At 42.7% G+C, this 15,538-nt stretch overlaps 1 protein-coding gene across 2 annotated transcripts; it reads right to left on the bottom strand.

Annotated features, from left to right (window-relative positions):
* Nucleotides 1-737: 737 nt before the first annotated feature.
* LOC147268069 (von Willebrand factor A domain-containing protein 1-like) lies at nt 738-11,052 on the bottom strand. 2 transcript variants are annotated; one of them, XM_086200770.1, is made up of 7 exons: nt 10,798-11,052; nt 5,507-5,859; nt 5,326-5,419; nt 4,946-5,224; nt 4,589-4,864; nt 1,963-2,247; nt 738-1,870 (listed from the first exon to the last, which is right to left on the bottom strand). In XM_086200770.1, exons 1-7 carry the CDS (start codon nt 10,877-10,879, stop codon nt 1,851-1,853), a joined length of 1,389 nt encoding a protein of 462 aa, XP_086056896.1. In that variant the 5' UTR covers nt 10,880-11,052; the 3' UTR covers nt 738-1,850. The 2 variants fall into 2 exon arrangements, with proteins under 2 accessions (XP_086056896.1, XP_086056895.1); XM_086200769.1 differs by having other exon boundaries at nt 5,326-5,859.
* Nucleotides 11,053-15,538: the final 4,486 nt, after the last annotated feature.

The raw sequence follows: 15,538 nt of genomic DNA, 5'->3' as shown, positions 1-15,538 counted from the left end.
CTCACCTTGTAGCACTGAGCTGTCTGTCACAGAAAAAGGCTTGATATGCTTGCCCCTGATGGCCCTGCGAGATGGCCCATCAGCCGGGATAGGCCCAAGCCCCCAGCAAACCTTAACGGATAAGTGGAATAGAAAATGGATGGATGAATGGAAAGAGGTGTGGCCTATAATGAAGTGACTCAGCTTAATTTAGGTAAATATATGTTTTTTTTAGGTGCATTGTGGGTGTTACAATCATAATTGTGATGGTCAACATGCCAAAACCTCATATTATACTTCATTTTCACCATGCTTGCTTTGTGTGTGTGTGTGAGTGTCTGTGTGTGTGTGTGTGTGTGTGTGTGTGTGTGTGTGTGTGTGTGTGTGTGCAAATCTTTGGTGGCATTACCAGACAAAAATTGGGAAAATAATCTTAATAATAGTGACAATTGCTTCAGATTCAATAAGACTTTCCCAGTATTTGGTGCTCACAAATAATGACCTCTAATAATCCTGAAAAAATCTTATTTGTCTTCTGACAAAGATGTTGGAGAAGATGTTCATCAGCAGCTGGCAGGTCCCGATTCCAGCCAACAGCCACTAGATGGCCTCATAACCAACACAACACCAGAGTTGCAAGAGGAAACCATCACAGATCCTTGACAGTTTCCCACTCCTGCTGAAGTGTTTTTCTTCCACTTTTGTGCAGAGAAACATTTCAAATGACAAACATCATTTTAATTCAGAGTCATCGAAATAAAAGAAGAAGAGGAAGAAATACTGGTGTATTATTGCTTTATTATTTCTTCACAGTACACAATCCCTGTCATCACTAAAAACCTCTATAGAACCAGGATGCAGTACACACAATAACATACAACATCTTTGTTTTTTAATGGCTGGTGAATACAGAGAAAACACATCTGTCAGTGACTTGATTATTGACTGCCAGTGCAGCACAAGGGTGCGGTTGGTGTGAAATGCCGGCTAAAACCAAAAAAATTATAGATAAAACTGCATTTTCCAGACTAATTTGTGATTAATTAAAAAAAAAAAAATCACAACACTTTAAACAGTTCTTCACATCCCCTCAGGAGGCCACAGCACAGACATAAAAAATGTGATATTTGTTCATTTAAGATAAAAGCATTCCAAAAGATTTGTCTGCATAGCAATGTTTGTTGTTGCCTAGTTAGCCTCATAATGATTTGTTGGCTGCAGCCTCACAGTGGATTATATTGGGGGAAGTGGAATGAATAATAAAGTGAAAAATAGTATGATTTATGTGTTTTTGGGTGAGCTTACCCATTCAGTATAATATGGTAAATTAATATTTTTAATATGATGTAAAATCAAATGTAAATACAGTTGTGTAACAGGAGGATCTCAGGGCAGGCTGACAAGACAGAACCTTTAACATCATGTTATATATTCGTCTGTGACAACACTTCCTATTCCTGACTACAAAAGCAAATACACTTTCTCTCTGACAACCACATCTGATGACAGTTTGAGCGTTGTTCTCCCTCCTCCTTGTCTATAGCTGCTATATGTGCCTGACTAACCCCAATATGTGTGAACGAATCTGTTGTGCTGCAGTAAATGCTTTCCCTACACACTTGGTGATATTTCCATGACAATAAAAAACCCCCACTAGATTATGTTGGCATTTGCTCAGCCACTGTGAGGACAGAAGGGCTGGTGTTATGTGATAAAGACTGTTGTGTCATTCTAATTCATTTTAAGATGAACATTTAACTTGAGAAATAATATTCATTCCTGCAAAGTCATCTGGGTGAATCCAGATACACAAAAAGCTTAATATCAGCCATTTTTTTTCTCTGGGTGCTTGATTGCTCCGATTCAGGTTGTTAACCTCGCCGGCTGGAATCTGTCAGAGAGAGGAGACAGAGAAAATTATCCCTCCTCTAATGAACTAAACAGTTGAAGACAGAGAAGATAATCATATTCAGCTCAGCCAACCTCTTTGCTTCTCTGCTGTGCAGCATATTCCCTCTCCTCTCCCCGAACTGTAGACAGGAGACACACAAACTCGGCTGCTCTGCGTGAGGCGTGTGAGTTGTTTTGAGTGAGAGGAAGGTGGTATGTAGACAGAGGAACTCAAGGAGCTGTGGAAGTTTTCTTTCTCCCAGCTCAGCCAGTAGCCTCTAATGCCATCCTGATTCATGCGCCACCAAACCTGCACCTCCTGACGCTCCGTGGTGGACAGCTGAAGGTCAGCCAGGGCAGGCAGAGCACCTGCAGTGTCTCCAATAGGGGAACAACAGAGAGATGGTGGAAAATAAATGAAGTGACCTCGACCTCTTAGCACCAAATTGCAAGGTGGCAGAACATAACATATATCCAAACATCCAGCCAGCCATCCATCCATCCATCCATCTATCCATCCATTTTCTATACTGCGTATCCGTTAAGGGTCACAGGGTGGGGAGGCTAAATTTCCTGAATGAAACCAAGTGTTTTTTGCTCCTACAGAGGCCTGTAGCACTACGTTCTCAGATTTTCTGTCTGTCCCAGTCTTGTGCATGTGATATCCACATAACACATGTAGGAGGAACACCTGTAGGAGGAACACCCGGAGGAGGAACATCTGTAGGAGGAACATTTGTAGGAGGAACATCAGTAGGAGGAACATTTGTAGGAGGAACACCTGTAGGAGGAACATTTGTAGGAGGAACACCTGTAGGAGGAACACTTGTAGGAGGAGCACCTATAGGAGGAACACTTGTAGGAGGAACACCTATATGAGGAACACCTATAGGGGAACACTTGTAGGAGGAACACCTGTAGGAGGAACACTTGTAGGAGGAACACCTGTAGGAGGAACACTTGTAGGAGGAACACCTATAGGGGAACACTTGTAGGAGGAACACCTGTAGGAGGAACACTTGCAGGAGGAACACCTATAGGAGGAACACCTATAGGGGAACACTTGTAGGAGGAACACCTGTAGGAGGAACACTTGCAGGAGGAACACCTATAGGAGGAACACTTGTAGGAGGAATACCTGTAGGAGGAACACTTGTAGGAGGAACACTTGTAGGAGGAACACCTATAGGAGGAACACTTGTAGGAGGAATACCTGTAGGAGGAACACTTGTAGGAGGAACACCTATAGGGGAACACTTGTAGGAGGAACACTTGCAGGAGGAACACCTATAGGAGGAAAACTTGTAGGAGGAACACTTGCAGGAGGAACACATATAGGAGGAACACCTGTAGGAGGAACACTTGTAGGAGGAACACTTGTAGGAGGAACACCTATAGGGGAACACTTGTAGGAGGAACACTTGCAGGAGGAACACCTATAGGAGGAAAACTTGTAGGAGGAACACTTGCAGGAGGAACACATATAGGAGGAACACCTGTAGGAGGAACACTTGTAGGAGGAACACTTGTAGGAGGAACACTTGCAAGAGGAACACCTGTAGGAGGAGCACTTGTAGGAGGAACACCTGTAGGAGGAACACTTGTAGGAGGAACACCTGTAGGAACTATCTCCATATATACTATATATAAATATCCACTGGGTCTCATAGATGAGCTCTTTTTATTTTTATTTTTAGATTTTGGTAGACAAAGTGCAAGGTCACTGTTACCTAAATGGGTGCAGTATCTGTCCTTTTCTCATGAACACAATTATCTTAGCAACACTTTTTGATGGACTATCTTCAAATTTCCCTTAAACATCCACCAGGACTCAAGGATGACATGGAAACATTTTACCGTTCAAACGTCAAAGTTCACTGCAACAGGAAAAGGGAGGCATACCACTGGGACATCATTTTCTAATTTGTGTCTCAGCCTAACTAGGCATTAAATGTATCCATCCATCCATCGTCATCTTCCGCTTATTCCTACATATTAAGGGTCGCGGGGGGGGCTGGAGCCTATCCCAGCGTCAACGGGCGAGAGGCGGGGTTCACCCTGGACAGGTCGCCAGTCCATCGCAGGGCCAACACAGAGAGACGAACAACCATTCACACTCACATTCATACCTACGGTCAATTTAGAGTATCAATCAGCCTGGTCCCCAATTGCATGTTTTTGGATGGTGGGAAGAAGCCGGAGTACCCGGAGAGAACCCACGCAGACACGGGGAGAACATGCAAACTCCACACAGAAAGATCCCGTGCCCGAGCCGGGACTCAAACCCGGAACCTCCTTGCTGTGAGGCCACAGTGCTGACCACTGTACCACCGTGCAGCCTATTAAATGTATCAAAATATCATAAAATTTTTTTTTTCCAGCAGTGAATGATATTTCAAGAAGCTGTTGTCCATGAATAATGATAAAGGTTTAAACATTTATGGGCATCCACAGTGCTACGTTGTTAAAGCAGGGATTCTGTGCTGATATGTAATGTCAACAGATGTGTCTTGCCACCATATAATGTGGCGTTTTAAGAGGTTAAGGTAATTTCACATATTCCGATGAAATCTGGTTGTGAAGAAAAGGTCAGAATCATTAAGAAAGACATCCAGGTTGGTCACTTCTAAAGGTCAGCTTTCAATCCTGAGAAATAAAGAGAACAAATAAAATGCTTTGAAGCAAAGAAAAGTGAATAACAAACAGAGTGGAGGTGTACCTTCCTGAGTGCACGCTCTCACAGACATGGCTCTTTCTTTTCCATCCACATACAGAGCAGTCACTGTGACCAGGTACTGAGTTCCAGGCTCCAGGCCAGTCAGTAAGGTCGAGTTCTGGTCGCTGTGTAATGTCAAAGTCTTGACCAGTCCACTTGGAATAGCTCCGTACTCCACTGTATATCTTTGGACTCGGTCCGGCTGCAGGGGACCCCAGCTGACACGGGTCTGACGAGGTCCAGAGTCAGACACTGAGACCACTGCTGGGCCTAAAACATCTGAGGGGGGAATATCAGAGTTGATGGTCACGAATCTTATGAATGCAAGATCATAGATTCACATGTATTTAATCCTCTAACCAGGAAGAGTGGTGAAGCTAACAGAGAGCGTGTTATACAGCCTTTGGTTGGACTCTGGACGAAGGGAGGCAGTATAGGTGGTGTCAGGATGCAGGTCAGTCAGTTCTACCCATTTGGCACCTCCTGGGAGATGGAGTCTTGTCTCTGCCTTTGTATTCCCGACGGCGTTATACCAGAGTTCATAGTAACCGCTGTCTGCACTTAAAACAGGGCGCCACTGCAGTGCGGCGCTGTGGGAGTTCAGGTGAATCACACGCAGCCTCTCTGCACGAATAATTTCTATCGTTAAAACAAGAGGAAAGAAGAGTTAAATGTCACACTCTTTCTGTATTGATTCCTATCTAAAATTAATATCTACTAGCCTGGTGTGTAAGACCTACTGATGATGGCCTCTCTCAGGTCCTTGGTGATAATGTCAATGTTTTCTATGTCCACAGAGTACAGATGGGACTCCAGAGGCGGTGAAACTGCACGCTGCAACACCTGGAAGTTGCCATGTACTGAAGACACAGCCAACACAGAAACTCCCTGTGCCTTCAGCTTTGATATGGGCTCACCCACCTCTCCAGGCTGCACGCCGTCAGTCAACCACAACAGTACCTCGGGGACATTCGTCTGTGCCAGGAGCTGCCGGGCCACCTCCAGTGCCGCCTCAGTGTTGGTGTCTCCCTGCAGCTGTGTCACCTTCTGCAGAGCTTTCTGGAGACTCTCCTGATTGTTATGGGTATCCAGGCCAAACTCCAGGTTAGGCTTGGTTCCCACCAACAGCAGCGCGACTCTTACATGCCCCCGACCCAGTGAAAAGGGGCGGAGCAGATCAGCGGCAAAGTGCAGCAAGCGGGAAAACTCGTAGTTTGCTACACTTCCTGAAGAGTCCAGCAAAATGACGATATCGCCTTCACAGCAGTTCAACGCTGAACAACACAGGAGGGAAAATAGGAATTTGGAAATATGTATGAACTGTATAGCAGTTGTGTTTTACAGTTTTACTCATTTCCCTTGAAATCATGCTTCTGCTCCCTGCTGGGAATAAATAAAATATTCACCATTTTCCTCCTATAATGACAAATTCAGAGGGAAATATCTTTATAGATGCTTAATCTCATATGAAATATTGGTAACAAAATAGTCCTGCATCATAGCGGCTACGATTGTGTGAATCTTTCAAGCTTGTACGTTCATCTCAGTTAAAGAACTTTTCTGACTGCACTCATTCTCTGTTCTTTCATCATGTGAGTCAACCATTGAGCGGTGGACAAGTAGACTTCAATGAATTATAAGAAAAAAAAATCTGATGTCTGTCGCAACTGAAATATCTTGCAATGAAGTGTGAGAGTAAATCAGACTGAGCTGAGAGTAACTACCGTTGGTGTCGTGGAGACAGGCATCGCTATAAATTCACGTTTAAAAAAGGAACTAGCTCAAGTGAATGTCCACACGTCCATCATCTTCATTATAGTTGTAGTTTGGACTTGATTTGATTTGAGTTACAACAATTTTAAAAACCACACATCCTTGTTTTTGCTCTGGGTGTCGACAGCACTCAACTCAGAAGAATCTCACAGGACGTGACTCAAAATTGAACTGACAAATAGGTAGGTTGAATGAAGTGCAAGAGCCATTAAAACAAAAATACATCAGGAATTAAAGCACAAATAAACACAAGATGGAGTGGCTTTCAATATAAAACAGGAATAAAAAGAAAGGGTTGGACCCACATAAGATAGGGGAATCTACACTGCAGAACTAAAGAAGAGAAACAAGAAACTTTTCCAAATTGAAAAGAAACAGAGGGTCGAGGCACAGACAAGCAAGTGTTTAAGTGATGGCCGATGCTATAATTAGCTTATTGGATGCCTACACACTGGAAACAGGTGGGTGTGATGAATCATCCCTTCACGACTATGTAATAATTCAGTCACAGACAATCATCTGAGGTGTCTCAAGAAATGTCAAAGATTATAAAAAATGAGAGGAAAAGACATAAACTGTGTCTTGTTTCATGTGTGACACAGAGATCTGCATAAATTGTGACCTAGCGTGTGATCTATAACATAGAGGGAACTATTTATGGAACTCCAGAACTGGATTTATGACAGCAGAGAACCAGGACTTTGTTACATGACATCAAAGGCGGTGCGGGGAATGGAACACACACACGCACACACACACACACACACACACACACACACACACACACACGCACACACGCACTCTAGGGATGCTTCCATTCACCAGAAGAACACATACTGTTTTTACCATCTCTCATCCCCTCATTTCTCAGAAGTACATGTGTTCCATCTCACTGTCAAAATGTCATTTTCCTTGGATAATTTTCAATGAAAGGAATAAATTCCACCTACAAGTTCCATCAGATATGTCTGTCGCCAGGACACTCGGGTGACTCATTGTTCCACCAGCGCCGCATCATGTGTCTACGAGTAATCTTTTGGTACATTTTGTGTCTGTAGTCCACGAAGTATTTGTCACCTTACAATCATTAATAAATAACAACAACCAGGCTGCAATCGTTTTGTTCTACAAACGTCAGAATATTACCATGGGATGTTTATTTTTGTTCCCATAATCTTCTTCTTATAAGGTAAAGTAACATTCTCTAGAAACACTGTCACAATTGTGGCGATAACATTACAACCTTATGTCCTGTTATCCATTATTTAAAAAAAAAATATTGAAAATGTTGAATAAATCTTTAAAAAATGGAGAACAGGTTCCAGTGCTCTCTAACAAGCATAGAACCGCTTTGTGGCGCGCAACAACATCCCTTCAGCTTGACACTTTTAGCTGGGATGAGCAGACATGTTCTTGGCTAATGTTCTACAGCCTCTACAGATATCTTAAAGAAAATGTTTAAAGTTAAAGAACAAGGATTTCATAATTCCAAGCAATGTTCCTCCTGAGGAAAAAAAACAAACAATTGCAACTGCAGCACTTTGAGGATGTTTCAGAATTGCTGAAGCAAAATGTGATAAAATGTATGTTTAGAAATCATTCAACAACATCCCCAAAACCTTTGAATGTTGCAGATAAAATGTTTTGTCTGTGTAGACATTCAAATGTTTTTTGAAGTAAAGAATGAATCATCTACCGGAGGTATTATGTTTTTGGTTTGTCTCCCTCTATGTACAGCTGTTCTTTTCTTATTAACCTGACATATCTCTGGAAGGCCTTGAACACATTGTTTCAAATCGAGCTCGTATATCCCCTGGGATTTTGGTGTTTAAAGGTCAAAGGTCACTGTGACAGGCGCGTGTCACAGATAATTGTAGGAACATTGCCTGCCAGCTGGTGTTGGTTATACCAATAAATCAGAATGAGGGTTAAATGGGAATTATATCAGAACAACTTCAATAAATATACATATACACAAGCACGCACGCACACACACACAAACTTCTGGTGACATCACTTCTTCCATATATCTGGTCTGTATTTGATGCTCCTCTGCAGAGCGGACTCATTATTTTACTGCGGCAGTCATTAACCCTCAAAAAAAGAGGAAGAAAATAAAGCAGCAGGAAAATAAACAGGCCGAGAGGAAATGTGGGAGAACAGTGCAATCAGAACACACGGCGTCAGCCAACATCTTAATGAAACACAGAGAACTAGTTCAGGAGAGTAGAGGCACAAGAGGAGGGAGGCGTAAGACTCCTGTATAAAAGTACATGTGGCAGACGGAAGAAAGCTAAAGAAAAAAAAGAAGCAGACAGAGAACACAGAGACGAGACGGTGAGATGAAGGTAGATGGTTAGAATAGACTCCTGTTGATGGAGATATGGAGGAGTTTGCATTCCTCAGAGGAAGACTGCATGCATCTGTTAGTGTGTGTGTGTGTGTGTGTGAGCGAGACAGAGAGAGAGAGAGAGAGAAAGAAAGAGAGAAAGAAAGAGAGAAATTTGAGCATGCCATTTAGTGCGTTTCAAGCGATGCCAAGGCCATATGCCACACTGCAGAGTTGCACAGATGAATGAAAATATTTGAACGCTTCCTGTGAAGTTTACGGAGTGCATTACAAACAGACAGATGCTCAACTATTAGCAACACTGGATGCTTGTAACAGCTGCATACATACTCTGCACTGCTCTGCTGTATTATATCAGTTTTATCGCAGAAAAATACCCCCCCCCCCAAAAAAAAAGTGGGTTTATTTTAGGATAAATATAAGTAAAAAAAAGACTGGCTTCCTGTAACTTATGTCAAAGTGAGCAAGAGGAACAGTGCTGTTGTTTCCCAGGAGTGACGTACTACTCCTACAGAGCACTCACTGAACGCTTGCTATACTGGTGTGGTGGATCCATATAGATCAAGAGTTTGAAAGCAGGGGGATGCTGTTGAGTGCATTATGGGAGATGTAGTTTCCAGTGTTGATCCATACTGGGAATTAAAAATGTGATATGTCAAGCTCTGTTGCTTTATTTGTATCTATGTCTTCCTTAAGTTATTGAAGTTCAATAATAAATTACAGGAATCCCCCTTTAAGAGTCATACACAGCTGATATGTGTTAGTGGAGACCAGGACACGCACATGCACATGCTTCTATTAAGTGGCCAAGGTCCATTTTAGTTGTGATGTCATCATTTGGAAAATATGACTTCGCTTGTTACGTTCAATAACAGCCTTTCGTTCCATAAGAATTCACAAAATCTTCTTCAGTCCAGCTCTGTTTAAACCAGAAGAAAAACTCGGATCAAGAGCAGAGGATTGCCGTTGGTACAGAAGCCGCCACAAAATACCAGACTGCATTCAACATTCAAAGTTTCTAAGCATCTATGAGCAAAATGGACCTCAATAAGCACAAATAAAATGCTTAGAACAAGGGCCTTAGAGTGTTGGAGCTGCTTCCCTCGCTCAAAGTCTCAAAGTCACTGGGCTTTCAGTTACATACCTGAACTAAGTAATTATCTGTGGTTAATACAAGCTTAAGATATTTTACGGTTTTGATCTACGGGATAAAATATGTCTGTAAATGCCGCACTTGTGAATTTCTAAGTGTTTATGTGTGACAGCTTCGAACAAGCGGCTAAATGGGACTGCAGAGGTTGTCTAAGACATTAAACAGCACCAGAACAGAGGAAGTGCATTCATGAGTTGTGAGTTGTACCTCTACAAATTGAATATATGCAGAGTAATAGATAAATAAGATTATCTTGCGAAACAAAACATGTAGATCTCATAAACTTTTGCTAGCAACAGCTATTTTCTGCACAACCAAAATATCTCATCAAGGCTACTGATAGCCATGCTTACCTCAAAAAAGGAACCAACCCTTTAATGTGCACCCCCCAAAAAAAAAACTTAAACAAAACATGTAAATCTCTCAGCTAGTTAGCAACCGTCTCTACCCTGCTTTACGCAGCTTATTGATCAGACTTGCTTTACAACCCTTCTTAAAATGTTATGCATGATCCTGAACTGACAAGCAAGCCAAAAGTGATGGTGTGATCAAATATCAGTTTGCTGCAACACACCATCATTAATTCACTAGAACAAAACACCTCATGTGGCAACTTGTCCAAAGCAGACTGTCTGATGTGCAAACGATCCTGTTGCTGCTGCACATCAGTGATCTTTAACCCGCACTGCTCTTATGCGCCAAACATTTACTAAATCACTGGGAGGCTCTTCTTTGAAAGGGTTTTCTGTAAAAAGATGCCGTGTGCATGAAGTTACTGTTAAGAAAGTTGGTCCCCAAAACTTTAATTACACATAATTAAATTAGAGAAATGCACACTAGAGACTCTCATATCTGCAACCACCACACTAGTATTTGTACATCAAGTGTGTGTGTGTGTGTGTGTGCGCGCGCGCGCGCGCGCGTCCTCTTCCTCACCTGTTACAGGTACGGTTATCTGCAAGTTGCTCCGCTGCAACATCGCCCAGAGAAGAACACTGCCGAGTAAATTGTTCCTCATCCTCTCCCGCCAACATCAAACACCGTCAATGTGATTACAAGCCGCACAGAAACGTGAAATAACCGACAGCACGTCTCGCTTCACCGGTTTCCATGGTGCAGCTCTCTATTGCTGGGTCCTGCCTGCGAGTTCTTGTCGCTCCTCTGAAAACTTTTCTTCACCTGCCTCCTCATTCAGTCCCTCTCACCGGTGCAATAAAGGATTTCCCATTTCCCAAACCACGACTGTGCATAATTCACTTTGCAGATTACCCCTCCTCCTCCATAGAAGCACAGCTCAAAATAAATCATGCCGCTTTCTGATGGAAATTAATCTTTTAATAGGACTTCTACTTAAAATTTTCTTTTCAATTTTTTTTAGCCGTTTTCTATTTTCCCTCTTTAACTGAATGACCCCACACGGTCCAAAGGTCATTCATTTTAACCGGCATTCATGTCATGAAAATGTAACCCGAAGGAACCAAGCGATCTCATCATAAACCTGTCAACGTTTCATGTGAGCTGGAGAGAAACGACCTCCTCCGTTAATCCTGGGTTTTATATGGTGCCAGAGGAATAACACCAAAATATATTTGTAATAAAACTTGAGAACCAGTTGCATTAATTAGGATTTTTTATTGCCATTAAAGACATATTTATAGTTCGTCGTGAATGATAAACTTTGTTGGATCAACTTTCTAACTTGTTTGTAACCCACAAGCACAAAGGCTGCAACATAACTCATTTGTTCAGGAAACAAAACTGGGTGTTTTAAGAAAGATGTCAGGACATTTTCAGACTTTATTTTCAAATTGATTGCTTTGTTTTCTTCATACGTGAACATTTTTCCAACCCTAACCGTGTGGTCTTGGTGCCCAAGGCTAACCGAACCTTCTTCACAACACTGTCAGAACTATCTTATTTTTTTAAAAAAAAGAATGATTGTGATGTGATATGATGTGAATGTTGTTGAAGTTTATATGTACAGCTTGTTTGCTAAGTTACACACACACGCACACACACACACACACGCACGCACACGCACACACACACACACACACACACACACATTGACTGCCCAGTCTTATGTCTTCGTGAGGGATGAATCTTCACTTGAAATGAACGTTATGGATTGTAGAGTTATTGGCTTTTCTACCAGCAGTGAAAGCAGGCAACAATGATGACGCAAGTCTCTGCGAGTTGATCCATGAATGACTCCACCAAATGTGCCAAACCTGAGTCTAGATGAGGGAAATGCTCAGGTGGAAGGCAAACCCCCTGGAGGAGGAGAGAGAGAGGACTCAGTATTGTGGCATTGTGGGTCATGGGATTGCAAAGCATCTGGCCATAGCTGGCCACCTTTTGAGGTCCCACTGACACCCCAAAAAAAAACACTCAGTACTGAGGATGGTCATCAGGGTGTTAAAGATGACCAGGAAAGATGTCTGCATTGGAACCTCCAATAGTTCTGTTGGAGAACTTTAATGTATGCTGAAATTACAAAAAGGTCCTTTTAACCCTTTTATATCAGATCCTTGGTCACATTGTTTAGTTATTCAACAATATATATGACCCCAAAAAACATTTATTTCTATTTTCATACCAAAATCTGATAGCTTTTTTCCCCCTGGAAAACTAAATACGATCATGTTGGCAAGTGCCAAGAACGTTCTCTCCGTACGAGCTGACATCTAGCTCAATTTTCAACCATGAAACAGATGATTTTCAAGCAGGATTTTGTACAAGTACCACATCTACACCAGCCAGCATTAGTTTGAGCCAACTGGTTCGGTAACTTGGCACAGAAATCATCAATCGGCAAGGACATGTTTGATTTCTTTTTCAAGCTGACTCCGATCGGCTAGTTTATACTTGTGACCGACCCAACTGGGAGCGCATACCAGCAGCCACTGAAAATTGAGGAGGCAGAAGATTAAAGTAGAAGAAGTAGACTGTTTATTGTCTGTGTAGGTTCTCATTCATCCAGGTCATCGTAGATCGAAGCGAAGTAAAATCTGGTCAACTGGACGTAAGTTTATCTTGAAAGGAAATGTCGCAGTCCACCTCCTCTGTTCAAAGATGGCTTCTTTAACTCCTCTTTCAAAGAGGAGTTAAAGAAGCCATCCACGTCAGGATAGAGAAACCATCTTTGAACAGAGGAGGTGGACTGCGACATTTCCTTTCACCTATTTACAACCAAGTCCTTTCAAAGCTTCCCCAAAGAGCTCAGCTGAAAGACCCATGTGGAACGGCTGATGCCAGCACAGCCCATTAGCATCTGAGTGGTCGGTGAAACTCCCTAACGACCACCCCTGAAACTCCCTGACACCGCACAACGACTGTCGTTTGGGGAGGCCAGGTGAGTCTCGGGAGGGTCGTTTCCACCACAATAGCACTGACCACTCCCACATAGGTTTATAAGCTGGAGTTTCCACACTCTTCACTAGAACTGAAGAAGCCTCTCGGATGAGAGGTGAAACGTCTTCAAGATAAACTTACGTCCAGTTGACCAGATTTTACTTCGCTTCGATAGACTGTTTATTGTAGCAGCGCGTGTTTATGTGTCCAAGCGTTTAGTTAATCTGTAGGAGGACTGTGGAAGCAGAATTATAATTCCTGCTATTCATGCAGTTTGAAGATATGACAAATTACCAACACTTCATTCCTCTCAGGGTTAAAAAAAGCGGGGCTTGGTTGTGCACAATACATTATTAAAAAGCCATTTTATTAACACCGTGTTGATGAGCTCTTCCTCTGCTGAGGAGTCGCACTGATTAACTTCCATGATTTATGTGTCGTCAGCTCTCTGCCTCTGCAGCACAAATTGAAAGGACAGGATTTTATATCACAACAGCATGACTGGAGAACATGGAGCCTCATGCATGAACATTTTCCTATTTTTTGCTGGTTCTTATTCAGAGCAGAAATAGGGGAGGAACAGGCGGTGTCCTTGAAGCCTGAGTAACATCGCCCACCTGAGTATCTTGATGTAATGGGTGTATTTATCAACGTAGAAACGGATCATTTTTGCTTGAGCAAGGAAGTGCTGGTCCATCTTGACTCCACTTCATTCCCTCTCCTGGGCGCCTCACTCAGTGAGTGGGAAATTAAGACGATCCAACACTGTGGTTCTGCATGCACCAGGCCCACTGACCTCACAGAACAGGAAGTGGTACCCATCCGCGGTGCTTTTGTCATGATCCCACTCTGAAAAATTTTTGAGCTGCCTCAGTGTTTCCATACTGAGTGTTGGTGGCAGCGAAAGCCCTCAAAGACAGCTTTGAAGCGAAAAAGCCCCCCCACGCAACACCGATGAAAGCACAGAGCACTTTTAGTTATTGATTAGGAGGACTGACTAAAAAATCAAGATGAATAAGGATGGAGCATTGGCTCTACATGAGCGGATGGAGGTTTCCACCCGCTGTCTGATGCGTGTGTGGGCATGTGACTTCCCTCCCTGGGATGAAAACTGGGGTTTCCCACGAGGGTCTGTTCTCTCTTCCTGTTTGCAAACCTGGAGATGAACATAATGTGCCTTTCTCTTAATACTTTAAGTTACGGATCATCATTTTGTTGTATTTGATTTGGCTTTTAATCCCAATTTCTGAATGTGTCAGGATGTAATTTGTTCTCACATCCAGAACAAGTTTATTTGAGCTCAATATTTAAAAAAAAAAAACAAACTCTTTTCATTTAAAAATTACCTTTCTGTTTTGAAGAAAGTGTTCTTGATTACACTGCTATCATCAGCAATCCATCATGATTCAAGTCCAGTGGTGAATGACAGAATATAAAGAAAAGACAATCTTATAAGGATAATTAAAAGCGAAGCAGCAGAACCAGAGATATAAACTTTTTAATAACGCCAAGCAGCCTCCCCCCCGCCGCCAGCACCAAAGAAAACAAACTAACTTCCATTCTAAATACCAGAATTATGAAATGACTCAGCTCTCCTCTGTGAATGCATGTGTTTGACTTGAAATACTGTGAATAACTCTATCAGGAGAAGAGCCCATTTAAATAAATAAACCTCTTCAGAGAACGAATCTTCAGCTGCCTCATAAAACACTCATGAATGCAGTTTGGTCTGGAGGCCACGGGCGCCGATGACTGACAGGTTCCTGTTTTGAACACCATTTAGCTAATGGAGCTGCTGCAGTTGTGTCATTGACTTTAATGTCAAATAACCGCATTAAACCATTAGGAGGTGGAAGGGCAGCATGGCTCAGAGGTAGAGTGGTCGTCTAGCAACTGAAGGGTCGCTGGTTCGATCCTCTCCTCCACGGGTGACCATGTTGAAGTGTCCTTGAGCAAAATACTGAGCCCCTAATTGCTCCTGATGGCCTTGTGACGGACTGGCAAACATCCAGGGTGAACCCTGCCTCTCGGCCAATGTCAGCTGGGATAGACTCAAGCACCCCCACCCCACCCGCCTCCGCAACCCTCAACGGTGAAGTGGTATAGAAAATGGATGGAGGTCAAAATGTAGAAAGCTGCAGTACTTTTGGGACGCAGGTCAGAGGAATGGCAGCGAGGGAGGCTGAATGGGAAGCTACGCGCGACAGAAGAAAACAACAACAGAGATCAGAGCTTATTAGAGAACTGCCGTCTGGTAACTCCGAAGGAAAATCTCTGAGCCCTAAATCCTGGAAATAAGTCATCATTGTTGATTGTCCAATTC

The sequence above is a fragment of the Aulostomus chinensis genome, chromosome 3, assembly GCF_037954235.1.
Source record: "Aulostomus chinensis isolate RoL2024-O1b breed Wild chromosome 3, RoL_Achi_v1.0, whole genome shotgun sequence".
In the NCBI taxonomy this organism is placed as follows: domain Eukaryota; kingdom Metazoa; phylum Chordata; class Actinopteri; order Syngnathiformes; family Aulostomidae; genus Aulostomus; species Aulostomus chinensis.
The sequence above is the reverse complement of the archived record's forward strand: the minus strand, read 5'-3'. Positions and strand labels throughout refer to the sequence as shown.